The following is a 16,005-nucleotide window of genomic DNA, read 5'->3' as shown; positions in this document are numbered from 1 at the left end:
TCAGCCAGTCTCCATCTTGAGGTTCTCTAGGTGTGCCTCCTTAGTCACACAAAAAGACACTTAAATTTCCAGGGGAGCTGGGAATGTGGCTTAGTGGTAGAGTGCTTGCCTTGCATGCATGAAGGCCTAGGTTCAATTACTCAGTACCAAATAAGCAGAAAAGGCCAGAAAAGGTGTTGTGGCTCAAGTAGAGGGATAGCCTTGAATGAAGCTCAGGGACAGCGCTTAGGCTCTGAGTTCAGCCCCAGGATTTGCATTGGAAGGAAGGAAGGAAAGAAGGAAAGAAAAGAGTAGAAAAAATTGAGCAGGGAACCCGTGGCTCACACCTATAATCTTAGTTACTTAGGAGACTAAGATCTGAGGATTGAGGTTCAAAGCCACCCCCTGCAGGAAAATCTATGAAACTCACATCTTCAATAAACTACTCAGAAAAAAAAAAAGCCAGAAGTGTGCTGTGGCTCAAGTGGTAGAGCTCAGGCCCCTGAGTTCAAGCCCTAGTTCCAGAAAAGAAAAATTAAATTATACAGAAGCAAATTTTAGTTAGAGCTATTTGTCAATTTATTTTAATTCTACAGCCATTCCCATTCTCAGATTCTGAGTTTGTGAATTCAGCTACTTTGTCTGATTGATTTTTGTGCTGGTCCTGGAACTTACTATCATTCCTACCATGTAGCAATTTGGGTAGGAAAATTATATGCATTGCATAAATTGTAATGTATCTCTTTGGGTCTGATTTGAGTTCAGAAGACCTTAGAGGTGTCAGTGTATGTTAGTATGGAAAACCTTTAAGAATCTAATCTGAGACTATAGTAATGCTTATATATGTTCCTAGCTTTCTATGTAATCATAGTTCTAGCAAAGACTATCCACTTCCTGTACAGAGTACGTGTTAACTGTCCTACCGGTTTTCCTGAAATTTCTGTGTAATAACTATTTTATACTAAGTGTCTGCCATGCAAGTTCTGTGTATCAGGATTCATATACTAAGTGCATTCAAATGTAGCTATAGATTGTTATAGGCTAAGTGCTTTTCTTAGTGCCAGCAGTGTGTGCCTAGGTATACTTAGTTTATGTTCTGAATCTTTGTTTTGAATCTTTGGAGTTAAATATGCTTAAAAATAATCTTAGGGGCCCCGTATTACAAAGTGGATAGTCTTAGACTGGGCTCATGCCCTGTAATCCTTGCTACTCAGGAGGCTGAGATCTGAGGATTGCATTTCGAAGCCAACACAGGCAGAAAAGTACCATGAGACTCTTCTCTTCAATTAACCACTCAAAAACTGGAAATGGTGCTGTGGCTCAAATGATAGAATGTTAGCCTTGAGCACCAAGGGGCTCAGGGACAGCACCAGGTCCCAGGTTCAAGCCCCACAACTGACAACCAAAAAAGAAAAAAGGAAGAGAAAAATGGATTGTCCTGTTGATGTGCTTTTAATGTTTGATTTTATTTTATTTTTTTTGCAAGTTCTGGGCCTTGAAATCAGGGCCTGAGCACTGTCCTTGGGCCTTTTCAAGGCTAGAGCTCTATCACTTGCACTGCAGCCCACTCTTGAGTTTTTTTCTATGTATGTGGTACCGAGGAATTGAACCCAGGGTTTCGTGCATGCTAGATAAGCACTTAATCACTTGTATAGTAGTACTGAGAAATTGAACCCGGGTCTTTGTGCATGCTCGGTAAGCACTTTACCACTAGGCAAAACTCCTGGCCCCCAAAATATTGTTTTTGACAGTCTTGGGGATTGAACTCAGGGCCTGAGCACTGTCCTTGGGCTTTCTCAAGGCTAGTAGTCTACCACTTGAGCCACAGCACTGGTTTTGGCTTTTTCTGTGGTTGTGGTATGGAGGAACAGAACCCAAGGTTTCTATAGTGTTGGTGTTGTTAACTTACATAGGATGAATTTACTGGGGTTTGAATTAGGCTTTGTGCTTATTAGGTAGAAAGTACTGCTTAAGGGGGCCGGGAGTTTGGCCTAGTGGTTAAAGTGCTTGCCTAGCATGCATGAAGACCCGGGTTCGATTCCTCGGTACCACATACATAGAAAAAAGCCGGAAGTGGTGCTGAGGCACAAGTGGTAGAGCTCTAGCCTTGAGAAAGTCCAAGGACAGTGCTCAGGCCCTGAGCTCAAGCCCAGGACTGGCAAAAAAAAAAAAAAAAAAAAAAAAAAAATAGAAATTACTGCTTAAGCTGTGCCTCTATAACTACTTTTTTTTTTTTTTTTTTTTTTTTTTTGGTGAGTCATGGGGCTTGAACTTGGCCTGGGCGCTGTCCCTAAGCTTTTCAGCTCAAGGCTACTCCCCTAACCTTGAGCTAAGCCCCACTTCCCGTTTTCTGGAAGTTAATTGGAGGTAAGAGTCTCAGATCCTTTTGTGCCCGGGCTGTCTTTGAACCTTGATCCTCAGATCTCAGCATCCTGAGTAGCCAGGATTATAGGTGTGAACCATCCACCTGGCCTAACTACTTGGTTTTAATAAAGGTACTTGATCTTTAAAAGATTGAGTATATGTGTACGGAGGTGTGTATGTGTGTTCATTCATTTGTGTGTGTTTGTGTTGTTCCCAGTATCTGGCCTTGAACTTAGGACTTTGTGTTATTGCTTAGCTTTTTCACTCAAAGCTGGTGTTCTACTACTTGAATCACAAGTGTTTTGCTGGTTAATTGGAAATAAGAGTCTGTTGGATTTGTCTGTCTAGGCTGGCTTCAGACAATGATCCTCACATGCCAGCCTTCTGTGTAACTAGAATTGTAGGTATAAGCCACCAGTGCCCAGCTGGGATGGGGGGGAGGGTACTTGTCCTAGGGCTTGAACTTAGGGTTTGGAGGCTGTCCCTAAGCCTCTCTGTCCTCAAGGCTAGTGCTCTTCCTCTTGAGCCACAGTGCCAATTCTAGCTTTTTCTGAGTAGTTTTATTGCAGAGAAAAGTATCATGGACTTTTCTGCCCAGGCTAGCCATCTTTGAATTGCCATCTTAAGATTTCAGCCTCTTGAGTAGCTACAATTACAGACATGAGCCACCAGTGCCCAGCAGATTTTTAAAACTTCAATACATATACTATTTACTGTTAGCAAAGTGAATAGGAACAGATTGAAATAAATAGTGTTTTCAAAATAGACCAAAAGTGATATAAAAATATTTGAATGTATCCTTACTTCATGCTTTATCTTTGATTTCATCCATATTTGTCTGAGATCTGGAGGACCATGGTCTGAAGCCAGCTCAGGCAGAGACATCTGTGAAACATCCTCTCCAAAGTTACCAGCAAAAAGGAGGGCTAGAGACCCTACCTTGAGGTGTGGCTCAAGTGATCAAGTACTAGCAGACCAAGCAAGCTGAGCAAGTTAAAAAACATAGAGTGAATTATCCAACTGTTAATTGATAAAAGATCTGTCATGGGCCAGGAGTGTGGCCTAGTGTTAGAGTGCTTGCTTAGTATGCACGAAGCCCTAGGTTCGATTCCTCCGCACCACATACACAGAAAAAGTTAGAAGTGGTGCTGTGGCTCAAGTGGTAGAGCGCTAGCCTTGAAAAAGCCCAAGGACAGTACTTAGACTCTGAGTTCAGTCCCCAGGACTGGCAAAAAGAAAGAAGGAGCCCAAGGGAAGTGCCCAGGCCCTGAGGGAGAGGGAGAGAGAGGAATGGGGAGAGAGTGGGGAGGAAGAGGTGTCTAATGTGTGTGTGTGTGTGTGTGTGTGTGTGTGTGTAACATTTTTACGATAAAATTTTCTATTCAGCCCATTCCTTAGTTATATACTGATACTCCAGGTCTATAGGGGTGAAACAGTGCCTAGGTGACAATATTACTTTTTCTGGTGATGGTTTCAGTTTTTGTTTTGTTTTGTTTTGTTTTTTTTTGTCAGTGGTGGGGCTTGAATTCTGGGCTTGGGCACTGTCTCTGAGCTCTTCAAGGACACCACGCACCATTTCTGATTTTCTCGTGATTAATTGGAGATAAGAGTCTCAAGACTTTAGTGTCTAGGGCTGGCTTTGAACTGATCCTCAGATCTCAGCCTCCTGGGTACTAAGGTTATAGGCACGTGCCAATGCACCCGTCTGGTTTGGGTTTTTACCCCCAATGGTAAGGCTTAGCTATCTAAAATTGCAATATATAATTCCTAAAAACTAAGAATTGAATTATTAAATATAACCAATTGGGTAACTGTAAAAAAAAATGTGCCTTAAAAACAATAAGGCTGGGTACTAATGGCTCATACTTGTAATCCTAGCAAGTCATGATGCTGTGATCTGAGGATCATGGTTCTAAGTCACTCCAGGCAGGAAAGCCTATGAGATACTTTTTTTTTTTTTTTTTTTTTGCCAGTCCTGACCTTGAGCTCAGGGCCTAAGCACTGTCCTTGGGCTTTCTCAAGGCTAGGGCTCTACCATTGAGCCTCAACATCACTTTCATCTTTTTTCTGTGTTTGTGATACCAAGGAATTGAACCCAGGTCTTCGTGCATGCTAAGCATGCACTCTACCACTAGGCCAAACTCCTGGCCCCATTTTCTTCTGGGTTTTTGTTTGTTTGTTTGTTTTGTCACTGTTCTTTTAGCCATATTTATAAAAATTTCTGTAGGTAGCCTTGCCAAATCTGGAAAATTAAAAAAGTTGAATCATAATTTTACAAGAAAAAAATTGATACCCTTCCAAAGGAAAATAAAATTAGGTGGTTTACAGTCCTCTTACTTGTATGCATGAATCATATGACCACATTATATCTTGTAAATGCATACAATTACTGTGTCAAAAATGAAAATTAAGGGACCAGGAGCATAGCCTAGTGATAAGAGTGCTCACCTAGCATGCTTGAAACCCCGGTTTCAGTTCCTCAGTACCACATACACAGAAAAAGCTGGAAGTGGCACTGTAGCTCGACTGACAAAGCACTAGCCTTGAACAAAAAATATGCAAGAACAGTGCCCAGGCCCCCAGGACTAGCAAAAAGCAAACAAGTAAAAGAAAAAACTGGGGGCTGGGAGTTTGGCCTAGTGGTAGAGTGCTTGCCTAGCATACACCACGAAGACCCGGGTTCGATTCCTCGGTACCACATACATAGAATAAAGCCAGAAGTGGTGTTGCTTATGCCCTGAGCTCAAGCCCAGGACTGGCAAAAAAAAAAAAAAAGAAAAGAAAAAGAAAAAACTGTTCAGCGTTAATGAGATATCAACTGTCTCAGACTTACTACTTTTTCATCTATATTATAAAATGGAGAGTGAAGGGAAGAATGTAGATACTGTATTTTATTTCATTCTTAGTCAAGATTTCTGAGTGTTAATTTCCAGAACATTAGAGACAGTAGCTTGAGAAATGAAGGTTTGATTCGGAGTTATAAGCTATCTCTTGGAACCAAGAAGGGAGAAGGTGTGTAAGAATACATTGGCTTTTTCTATGTATGTGGTACTGAGCAATGGAACCAGGGTCTTCGTGCATGCTAGGCAAACACTCTACCACTAGGCCAAACTCCTGGCCTGTAGGAATACATTGGGTTCATAGTAGGCTGTAAATTTGGCTGGAACAGGCAGCCTCCTTTAAAAGAGTCATCATTCTTCCCTGGATCTTTTACTTGCTTTTATCTATTAATCTAAATGTTCCACAAGAAACTTGAACTTGACAAATCCAAAGGTGATCTTAATCTCAACTACTACCAGTCCTACATAAAAGGAGAGCAAAGCCAGACGCCTGTAACTCATGTCTATAATCCTAGCAACTCTGGAGGCTGAGATGTGAGGATCATGGTTTGAAGCCAGCTTGGGCAGAAGAGTCTGGGGGACTCTTATCTCCAATTAATAAGCAAAAAGCTGATAATAGAACTGTGATTTGTGTGGTACAGTGCTTGGCCTCAGTGAAAAGTGTCAGGGATAGTGCTCAGCCTGAGTTCAGGCCCCAGGACTGGCACGTGCGCCCGAGTGCGAGCACCCCCACACACCTACACCTGCACCTGCTGTCCATGCAGTGCCCATTGTTCCTCCTCCTGTGTTTTCTTCATGGTTACTAACATTGTGTCCATGAAAATTAGTGTCTTAGGATCACCCTCCATTTTCCTTTTTCTTTTTAAAAATTGAACTGTTGTAATTTCTTCTGTAGTATTAACCAATGCAAACTGTTATTATCATTAACAACACATAATAGGACCTATTTTGTTAATTTCATGTACTTTTTTTTCTTTTCCCTTTTTCACATTGTACATCTATCTAATAATCAAATCTAGTGTATTCTGCATCTTCATTGAACCCTGAAGTTCAGTCATTCTTAGCTTGTTTTTTTTTTTTTCTTCTTTAATAGCTTTTAGACTGGCTTCCTGCGTTTGTCTTCTCCAAAACATTTGTCAGAGGTGTTGTTATTTTCTTTATTTTTTTTTAATTTTAAAATTAAAAAAAGATATTTTTTGTTGGTTGTGGGGCTTGAACTCTGGGTCTGGGCGCTGTACCTGAACACCTTAGCTCAAGGTTATCACCCTACCCCTGGAGCCACAGTGCCATTTTGGTTTTCTAGAGGTTAATTGGAGATAAGAGTCTCATGGTCTTTAGTTCCCAGGCTGGCTGAAAGTATGATTTTCATAACTAGAAAGCAGCAAAACTATGAGCGGCTTTAATCTAGAAACTTTATAATCTCAACAAAGTGGCTAAGATGTCTTTAAGCATTGTTTTATCTGTAACTGGCCGTTCTTAGTAACTGTGGCATTAAATTGTAAATTACAGAGTAGATTCAAATTTTGAGACTTAGGCATATAAAAATATATAAAAGATCCAGGGGGCTTGTTAAGGTAAAGGTAGGGATATTTAGAGGAAATTTATTTAATGATTGCAGACTGTATATATAACTAGAAAGACATTAAAAATGAAAGTTCAGCCGGGCACGGTGGCTCATGCCTGTCTGTAATCCTAGCTACTCAGGAGGCTGAGATCTCAGGATCAAGGTTCAGAGCCAGTCCTGGCACAAAAAGGACCTGAGACTCTTATTTCCAATTAGCCTCTAGAAAATGGGAAGTGGGAATGTGGTTCAAGGGTAGGGTGGTAGCCTTGAGCTAAAGAACTCGGACAGCGCCCAGGCCAAGGTCAAGATCCATGACCCACAAAAAAAAAAGAAAACAAAAGAAAAAAAAAGTTTATGTTACTATTATTGCTTTCAGAAACGACTACAGAAAGAACTGTTGGCTTTGCAAAATGACCCACCTCCTGGAATGACCTTAAATGAAAAGAGTGTTCAGAATTCAATTACACAGTAAGTATTCACTTTTTTAGTGTATGTATTTCTTTTTGTGCCAGTTTGGGGGTTTGAATTCACAGCCTGGAAACTGTTTTTGAGCTTTTTAATTTTTATTTATTTATTTATTTATTTATTTGTCGGTGGTGGGACTTGAATTCTGAGCCTGGGCATTGTCCCTGAGCCCTTCAGCTCAATGCTACTGCCCTATTCCTTGAGCCATAGTGCCACTTCTGGTTTTCTGGTGGTTAATTGGAGATAAGAGTCTCACAGACATTTAGTGTCTGGGCTGGCTTTGAATCGTAATCCTCAGATCTCAGACTTCTAGGTAGCTAGAATTACAGATGTGAGTCACCGCACCCTGTGAGCTTCTTTACTTAAGGCTAGAACTCTACCGCTTGAGCCATAGCTCACTTCTGGCTTTTTGGTGGTTAATTGAGGATAAGAATCTCACAGATTTTTGTGCTTGGGCTGGCTTCGAATTGCAACCCTCAAATCTCAGCCTCCTGAGTAGTTAGAATTATAGGCATAAGCCACTGTTTCCTGGATAGTATTTAGTTTTTATAATGTCTTGCTTCTGTTGCTGGTAATATATACTCACTTTTTTAAAATATTGAGGTTTTTTTTCCTCATATTTTATCACATTCCTCATACCAATAGGGAAGTACAGTAAAAATACATTACTCTGTGAAATTACGAAGTTAAGCCAGGCACTCATAGCTTACGCCTGTAATCCTAGCTACTCAGGAGGCTGAGATCCAGAGTATCTGGTTACTCTGAAGCTAGGCTCAGGCAGAAAAGTCCAAGAGACACCAGCTTCAGAATAACTAGTGTAGCAGATCCATACTAACAGCCAAGAAGGCTGCCCAGAGGAAACCTGTGCCAGGCTCTAGGGAGGGCTTGGGAGCTAGTCTCTGGGCTATGTAGAGGGGCCCCTGGGGTAGCACCACTTGCACTGTCTCCCTGGGTTCAGATTCCAGATACAGCCATCTCTTGTCACAACTTTTCAATTCTGTTTGGAAAAACTAGCAAGCAAAAAAATATTTTTCTAGTGGTAAATCAACAACGGCAGACTTTATAGGTACTATGAATATGTGGAGATTAATAAGCAGACCCTTCTAGAGACAGAGGCCATAAAGAGCTGTCTGTCTTGATCCAGTGCACAGTGCTTTTTCATTGAATATATGATTTCAAGCTGATCTGTCAGCAGTATGCAGCTCTCTCCATTGTGCTTGGAGTTAATGCCACTGAGAATTAGATGGCTTTTTGTGAATTCATTCACGATTTTGTGGAAATTTTAGATGAATATTTTAGTGAAATGAGTGAACTCGCTATAATGGTGTTAAATGATGTTAAATTGCCCCTCTACTAGTCATTGGTAGGATGTCAGGAAGCTGAATGGAAGGAGAGAGCCTGCAGACAGCATTGGATGTATAGGACATGTGACTACCACGGACTCCACATCAACATACGTAGCCAAAAGAATCTGGAAGACCACACATGGCAAAATGGAGTAACTATTCAAATATAATAACTAACTGTTTTCCATAGGAAAACAAAAACACATTTCAAAATATAAACAAAGAAATAGTCTCAACAAAGGGCCAAGTTTTTTTTTCTATAACATAGGTGTGTTTTTCCCTCACTTAAGTTTTTTTGCAAATCTAAGGTCTTTTTTTTTCCCCCCGTCAGTCCTGGGCTTGAGCTCAGGGCCTGATCAGGCTAGACCTCTACCACTTGAGTCACAGCACCACTTCCAGCTTTTTTCTGTGTATGTGGTAGTGAGGAATCTAACCCAGGTCTTCATGCATGCTAGGCAAGCACTAGGCCAAACTCCTGGCCCCAATCTAAGGAATCTTTGGCTAGTGCTTCTTTTTGCCAATTAAATTGAGGAATAACAGGATAGTAATGGGAAGAATGTGTGGCAATTATCAGACAAAAAAAAAGTTTAAGTTTACCAAAATATACATGATATTTTGAGTAAATCGGTCTTCTGAGTGATTTTTTGTTAAAATGTTTTAGTAAACTGGGTGTAGGTGGCTCATGCATGTAATCCTAGCTACTCATTGGATGAGATGTGAGAATTATGGTTCAAAGCTTACTCAGAAAATTCCTTGGGATGCCTATGTCAATTAACCACCAAAAAGCCAAAGTGGAGGTATGGCTCAAGTGGTAGAACACTAGCACTAAAACAAAAAGATTTACTTAAAAAAAAAAAAAGAAATTTAGAGAATATCACCTCAAGGGGTAACATTGTCCAAAAAGAAATATACCTGCCTTATGAAACTGTAATCCTTCTGTACATCACCTTTATAATAACAATAAAAGTGGGCCAGGAGTTTGGCCTAGTGGTAGAGTGCTTGCCTAGAATGCACGAAGACCCGGGTTCAATTCCTCGGTACCACATGCATAGAAAAAAAAAAGCTGGACACGGTGCTGAGGCTCAAGTGGTAGAGCTCTAGCCTTGAGAAAGTCCAAGGACAGGGCTCAGGCCCTGAGCTCAAGCCCAAGACTAGCAAAAACAAAAACAAAAACCAATAAAAGTATTTTTAGGAGGCCAAGAGTGTGGCCTAGTGGCAGAGTGCTTGTGTAGGATTCACAAAGCCCTGGGTTCTGTTCCTTAGTACCACATACACAAAAAATCTAGAAGTGGTGCTGTGGTTCAAGTGGTAGAGGACCAGCCTTGAGAAAGCCCAAGGACAGTGCTCAAGCCCTAAGTTCAAGCCCCAGGACTGGCCAAAAAAAAAAGTTTCAATTTATAAATTAGGCAAAATGTATACAATATGATTGACAAAATTGTTTGAATATATACATTTTATTTTCCCTGTATAGAGATTTGAATTCAAGGGTTTCACTTTGTTTCGCTTGCTTATTTGGCTGGTGCTCTATTACTTAAGATGCACTTCTACCCTTGCTTTTTTGTGTGTTTTTTGTTTGTATTTTTGTTTTTATGTAGGTTGTGGGGTTTGAACTCAGACCCTGGTCACTATCCTTGAGATCTGCTTAAAGCTAGTACTCTACCACTTATAGCTACAGCTCCACTTCCATTTTTTCTGGTGGTTAATTGGTGATGAGTCTGATTGACTTTCCTGCTCAGGCTGGCTATACTACTATCTTCCGATCTCAGCCTTCTGAGTAGCTAGGATTACTGGCATGAGCCATTCACCCATGGTTCATTTGTTGTTGTTTTGTTGAGATATTATTGTGTAAACATTTCTGCCCTTGCTGGCTTTGAACCTTTCCTTCCAAGCTTTTTCTCAGTCTTCTGAATAGCTAGGCATGCTTGATTCACCTGTACTTGGTCTACAATTCTGGTTTTGTTTTTTTATTTTTTAGTGGTACTGGGGAATGAACTTGGAGCTTCAATCTCAGTAGGGTCCCACTTGAGCCATGCCATCAGTTTCCAATTTTAGAAGTAATTTGAAAATAATAGAGAAGGGGTTTGTCAAGTACTGCAGTGAAATGGCATCAGTTGAGTTACATGAAGTCACTATGTAAGGATATATATATATATACATATATATATATATCACTTACATCTCTTTGTATAATATATTCAGTATATACATAAATATATATGTGCATATATAATGATATCATTAGAAAAGCTTAATGGTTCGGTGTAGTGGTTCATCTGTTGTTCCAAGAAGTTGGGGTGATGGAATCATCCCAGAAGTTGAAGACAAGCCCTAGCAGCATAGTGATAGTCTTACCTCAGAAGAGAAAAGAAAGAGAAAAAAGAAGTGTGAGGAAGAGGGGGAAAAAAAAAAAGAAAAAAAGGGGTAGGGAGCGTAGCCAAGTGGTAGACTGCTTGCCCAGCATGCATGGAGCCTTGATTTGATTCCTTGGTACCACATACACAGAAAAATCCAGAAGTGGTGCTGTGGCTCAAATGGTAGAGTGCTGGCCTTGAGAAAGCCCAAGAACAGTGCTCAGGATTGGCAAAAAAAAAAAAAAAAGAAGAGGTAACATGTTTTAAGTGTTTTTTCCTATGAAGTGAAATTGCTGTTTCTATAATTCATAGTCAAGGAAAATGGTCTTCAAGTGAATTGTGATTTGAGGGCAGCCTAGAAAAAGTTGATGAGACCCTTAGTCAGATATGGTGTGATTCATATGTGTAATCCCAGCTTTTGGAGAGGGATAGGTAGGATTCTTATTATCCAAGCTGGCCTAGAGCAATAACTGTGCCACGCTAAAGAATAATGGGAAAAAGTGCTAGGGCATGATGTGTTAGAGCACTTTATTAGCAAGCCCATGAGTTTCAATCTCGTTGTAAAACAAAATATTCCCTACCCACACATACAACAAAACAATCCTTAGTAATAGGTATAGGAATTTAGGAATTGACACATTCCCTTATCCCATTGCCTCCTTATTCTAGGTATACACTGATTATTAGAATCCAATGTTTGTGGGTTTGTGGGTCTACCCATTTTGGTTGTTTTGTTTTGTTTTGGTTGGTCATAGGGCTTGGACTCTGGGCCTGGGCCCCATCCTTGTGCTCTTCAGCTCAAGGCTATCGCCCTACAAACTGCAAAATAATTAGAATGAAACTACTGCTCCACAAAATAAATCTCAGTAGTGATTATCTCTGGATAATTTTTACTGTCTTTCTTCTGAATATTCCTTTTTTGTTGTTGTGGGGTTTGAATTCTGGGCCTGGGTTCTCTGTCCCTGAGCTCTTGAGCTCAAGGCTACGGCCCTACCCCTTGAGCCACAGTGCCACTTCTGGTTTTCTGGTGGTTAACTGGCGATAAGAGTCTCACAGACTTTAGAGCTTGGGCTGGATTTGAACCACAATCCTCAGATCTCAGCCTCCAGATTAGCTAGGATTACAAACATGAGCCAACATGCCCGGAGATTTCTTCCAAGTTTTCCAGATCACTTTTTTAATGCTATTTAGATCACTTTTTTAATTAGCAAAAGTTATTAAAAATTACCATGTACAATGTTGAAAATTGTGTCTTGAACCTACTTTATGGAGATTTAATGCGATATTTACTTTATGTAATATTTGCTTAATTCTTACTTAAAAGCTGACTCTGTAGAGGTCACAATTTATAATGTTGAATGTTCTAAAAAATAACATATAACTGGGCGGGATGCGGTGCTTCACATCTGTAAATCCTAGCTACTCAAGAGGCTGAGATCTGAGGATCAAGGTTCAAAGCCAGCCCAGACACAAAAGGACCTGAGTTTCTTATCTCCAATTAACTTCTAGAAAATGGGAAGTGGGGCTGTAGCTCAAGGGTAGGGCAGTAGCCTTAAACTGTAGAGCTCTGGGACAAGGCCCAAACCCAAGGATAGGGCAGTAGCCTTGAGCTGTAGAGCTCAGGGACCATACCCAGGCCAAGTTCAAGAGCCATGACCCACAAAAAAGAAAGACATATAAACAGAAAGGTATCAAGAAACCCTTCCATAACAGTCAGGGAAGTGGATAATTGTTGGGCTGTGGTGCTGGGGCAGAGATAAGGAAGGATTCTGGGGACCAGAAGTTTGGCCTAGTGGCAGAGTGCTTGCCTAGCATGCACGAAGACCAAGGTTCTATTCCACAGTACCACATACATAAAAAAGCTGGAAGTGGTGCTGAGGCTCAAGTGATAGTGCTCTAGCATTGAGAAAGTCTTCAGGCCCTGAACTCAAGCCCTATGACTAGAACCCGAAAATGGTATTCTTTAACTTACATCTTTTTTTTAGTTGAGGGCAGGGGGCACTGCTGGGGCTTGAACTCAGGCCTGAGCACTGCCCCTGGGCTTTTTCAAGGCTAGTGCTCTACTAATTGAAGCCACCACACCACTTCAAGCCCTTTACCACTAGGCCAAACTCCCAGCCCTAACTTACATCTTTTTTTTTGCTTCTCTATTTGTATATATTTGAACATACTGGCCATGAACATACTAAGGAAATGATCTGTCACTGAGGTGGACGTCATTAGCTCTAGTTTTCAGGTATTTAAAATAAAACAGTTTTGACTGGTTGCATGTCTCAGGTAGTGAAGCACCAGCTTATGGGTGAAAGCAAGTATCAGATAATGAATTCATATCCCAGTCTCAGACATGAATAAAAGTTTCATACCCAAAAAATATAAGATTAAATGAATTAGTCAAGTACAGAGCTGTGATTTGCAACTTTCTTTTTTTAGTTTTTAGTATTATGATTTGAATTCCAGGCTCTGTGCTTGCTGGGCAAGCCATCTATCACTTGAGCCCTTCTTGCTTTTAGATATTTTTCAGATACATTTGCTTCTTCTTAGCCTTGAACTTCAGTCCTTCCTCCTATATCTCCTGTATACCTAAGGATTACAGGTATAAACCCTAAACCGAGAGCTCATTCTTTTTTTTTTTTTTTTCTTTTTTTTCTTTTTCTGCCAGTCCTGGGCCTTGAACTTTGGGTTTTTTGCTCAAGGCTAGCCCTCTACCACTTGAGCCACAGCACCACGTCTGGCGTTTTCTGTATATGTGGTACTGAGGAATTGAACCCAGGGCTTCCTGCATGCTAGGTAAGCACTCTACCACTAGGCCACATTCTTAGCCCCCCCCCCCCTCTTTTTTTTTTTTTTTTTGCCAGTCCTGGGGCTTGAATTCAGGGCCCAACATTGTCCTTGGGCTTTCTCAAGGCTATAGCTACAGCACCACTTCCTGCTTCTTTTTTTTTTTTTTTTTTTTTTTTTGCCACTCTAGGCTTGAGCTCAGGGCCTGAGCACTGTCCTTGGGCTTTCTCAAGGCTAGAGCTCTGCTACTGAGCCTCAGCACCACTTCCAGCTTTTTTCTATGTATGTGGTACAGGGGAATCGAACCCAAGTCTTCATGCATACTAGGCAAGCACTCTACCACTAGGCCAAACTCCTGACCCTTGTTTTGAGACTCATGTTCAGTTAACCACTGAAAAGCCATAAGTGGTATGGCTCAAGTAGTATAGTACCATCTTTGAGTAAAAAAGCTGAAGAACAGTGCTCAGACCCTAGGTTCAAGCCCCAGTACTGAAACAAATTTTTAAATAAAAAGTCATCCTGAGAGTTGGGTAAAGGATGAAGCACCTAGCATCCCAGTCTTGCTGTTCTTCTCATTGCAGTCTCTTTTATTTCAAGTTTTAAATGTTTTTGTTTTTTGCCTTATAGGTGGATCGTAGACATGGAAGGTGCACCAGGTACCTTATATGAAGGGGAAAAATTTCAACTTCTTTTTAAGTTTAGTAGTCGATATCCTTTTGACTCTCCTCAGGTAATTACCTTGCTTTTAAATTTTTACTGTGTTATTATAGCAAAATGCTGTTTTTTCTTTTCAGTGCTGGGGATATAACCCAGGGCCTTATGCTAAGCAAGCACTATACTGATGATCTACCCCAACCAACCAAATTAGTGGTTTTTCACTAATTAGAGTCATATAAAAGAAGTTCATTATAAATCTGGATGGATTAGTTCATTCATTATAGGATTTCATTATAGGATTTCTAATAAATTCTGTCGTTTTACTTCAGATTTCATTTCCTTCACTGATTTTGCTGATACCTACTCTTGATATTTTCCAGGTTCTTTATTCAATACTACCTTGTTTTTTCCTACTGTATTCATCTTACATATCTTACTTGTAATCAAAATCTTCTGAACATTTTACTGGATTGAAACTTGAACTATCCTGCTTTTGTGCTTCCACGAACTGGAGATTATTTCTTGTGGATTATAACAAAATAATCTAACCAAGCTGGGAATGGTGGCTCATGCCTGTAATCCTAGCTACTCTGGAGGCTGATATCTGAGGATTGAGGTTCAAAGCCAGCCGGGCACTAAAGATCGAGAGACCCATATCTCCCTCCAGCTAACGACTAAAAAAGCAGAAACGGTGCTGTGGCTCCAGGAGTAGGGCTGTAGCCTTGAGCTGTAGAGCTCAGGGACAGCACCCAGGCCCAAAGTTCCAAGCCCCATGACCAATCAATAATAATAATAAAAAAGCTAACCAGATCATCTTAGTAATTAGAGAAATTAGCACTTTCATAATGATTACCATCATTTTTTTTCTTGATCAGGTTCATTGGAAGGAGTACATGTTTGATTTCCACTGACAGATGTTTTTGCATCCTTAGGGTACTACAAGGACAGAGCTTATGAGCCAGTGTTAAAGACATAAATAGCAGCCCTAAACCTCATTGTTACAGTTTGAGTCATAGTTTAATGGCTTAATACTTAGACAAGGGATAATGGTGATAGAGAAACAGTTTTGAGAATTATTTAACTCTAGTAAATGATTGATTGGAAGTTAGTAAAAGGGAGACTATGGGATGGCGTCCAGATTTCTGGCTTTGTGGATAGATAAATGAGTTACTAAAGTGACATTGTTCAGAGAATTATTATAACAAAGTTTTTATTTTTAATTTAAAATTTGAAGTTTTTGAGATATGTTGGCTAAAATGGTGAGATTTGAGATCAGCTTCCTCTCATACTAATTAATGAAATATTCTAGAAAGTGAATCAAATACCTTGAAATTAGGCTTGTCATGTGCTAAAATATCATTTAAAATTTCTTTTAAATATATCATTTTGAGGAAAGTCTTTTTGGTGCTGCTTTACGCAGAATATCCCAAATATAATTTGATCTTTTCTTGTCAATGTAGAAAAATGGAGAAGTCATTGTATATATAAAGGAAATGACTTTAAGGCATAGGATAGGATTAAATAGATACTCTTTGGAGTCTATAGATTTCAGCACATGGTGACTCACACCTGTAATCCTAGCTACTCAGGAGGCTGAGATCTGAGGATCATGGTTCAGGTCAGCCCGGCACTAAAGAATGAGACTCTTGTCTCCAGTTAAT

General features: G+C 40.2%; 2 protein-coding genes across 4 annotated transcripts in view; both read left to right on the top strand.

Moving 5' to 3' along the window:
* Stau2 (staufen double-stranded RNA binding protein 2) overlaps positions 1–16,005 on the top strand; it is a 616,065-nt gene that overhangs the window by 282,495 nt on the left and 317,565 nt on the right. The window lies entirely within an intron of this gene.
* Ube2w (ubiquitin conjugating enzyme E2 W) overlaps positions 1–16,005 on the top strand; it is a 43,514-nt gene that overhangs the window by 11,725 nt on the left and 15,784 nt on the right. For all 3 annotated transcript variants that reach the window (XM_090338950.1, XM_090338952.1, XM_090338951.1), the window contains exons 2-3: positions 7,124–7,215; positions 14,315–14,417. In XM_090338950.1, coding sequence (XP_090195076.1) covers positions 7,124–7,215; positions 14,315–14,417 — 195 coding nt within the window. The remainder of the gene's footprint in view (positions 1–7,123; positions 7,216–14,314; positions 14,418–16,005) is intronic.

The sequence above is a fragment of the Megascapheus bottae genome, chromosome 9 (assembly GCF_031878675.1).
Source record: "Megascapheus bottae isolate mThoBot1 chromosome 9, mThoBot2.hap1, whole genome shotgun sequence".
Taxonomy (NCBI): domain Eukaryota; kingdom Metazoa; phylum Chordata; class Mammalia; order Rodentia; family Geomyidae; genus Megascapheus; species Megascapheus bottae.
Note: the sequence above shows the minus strand (reverse complement) of the source record. Positions and strands in the feature narration are given on the sequence as shown.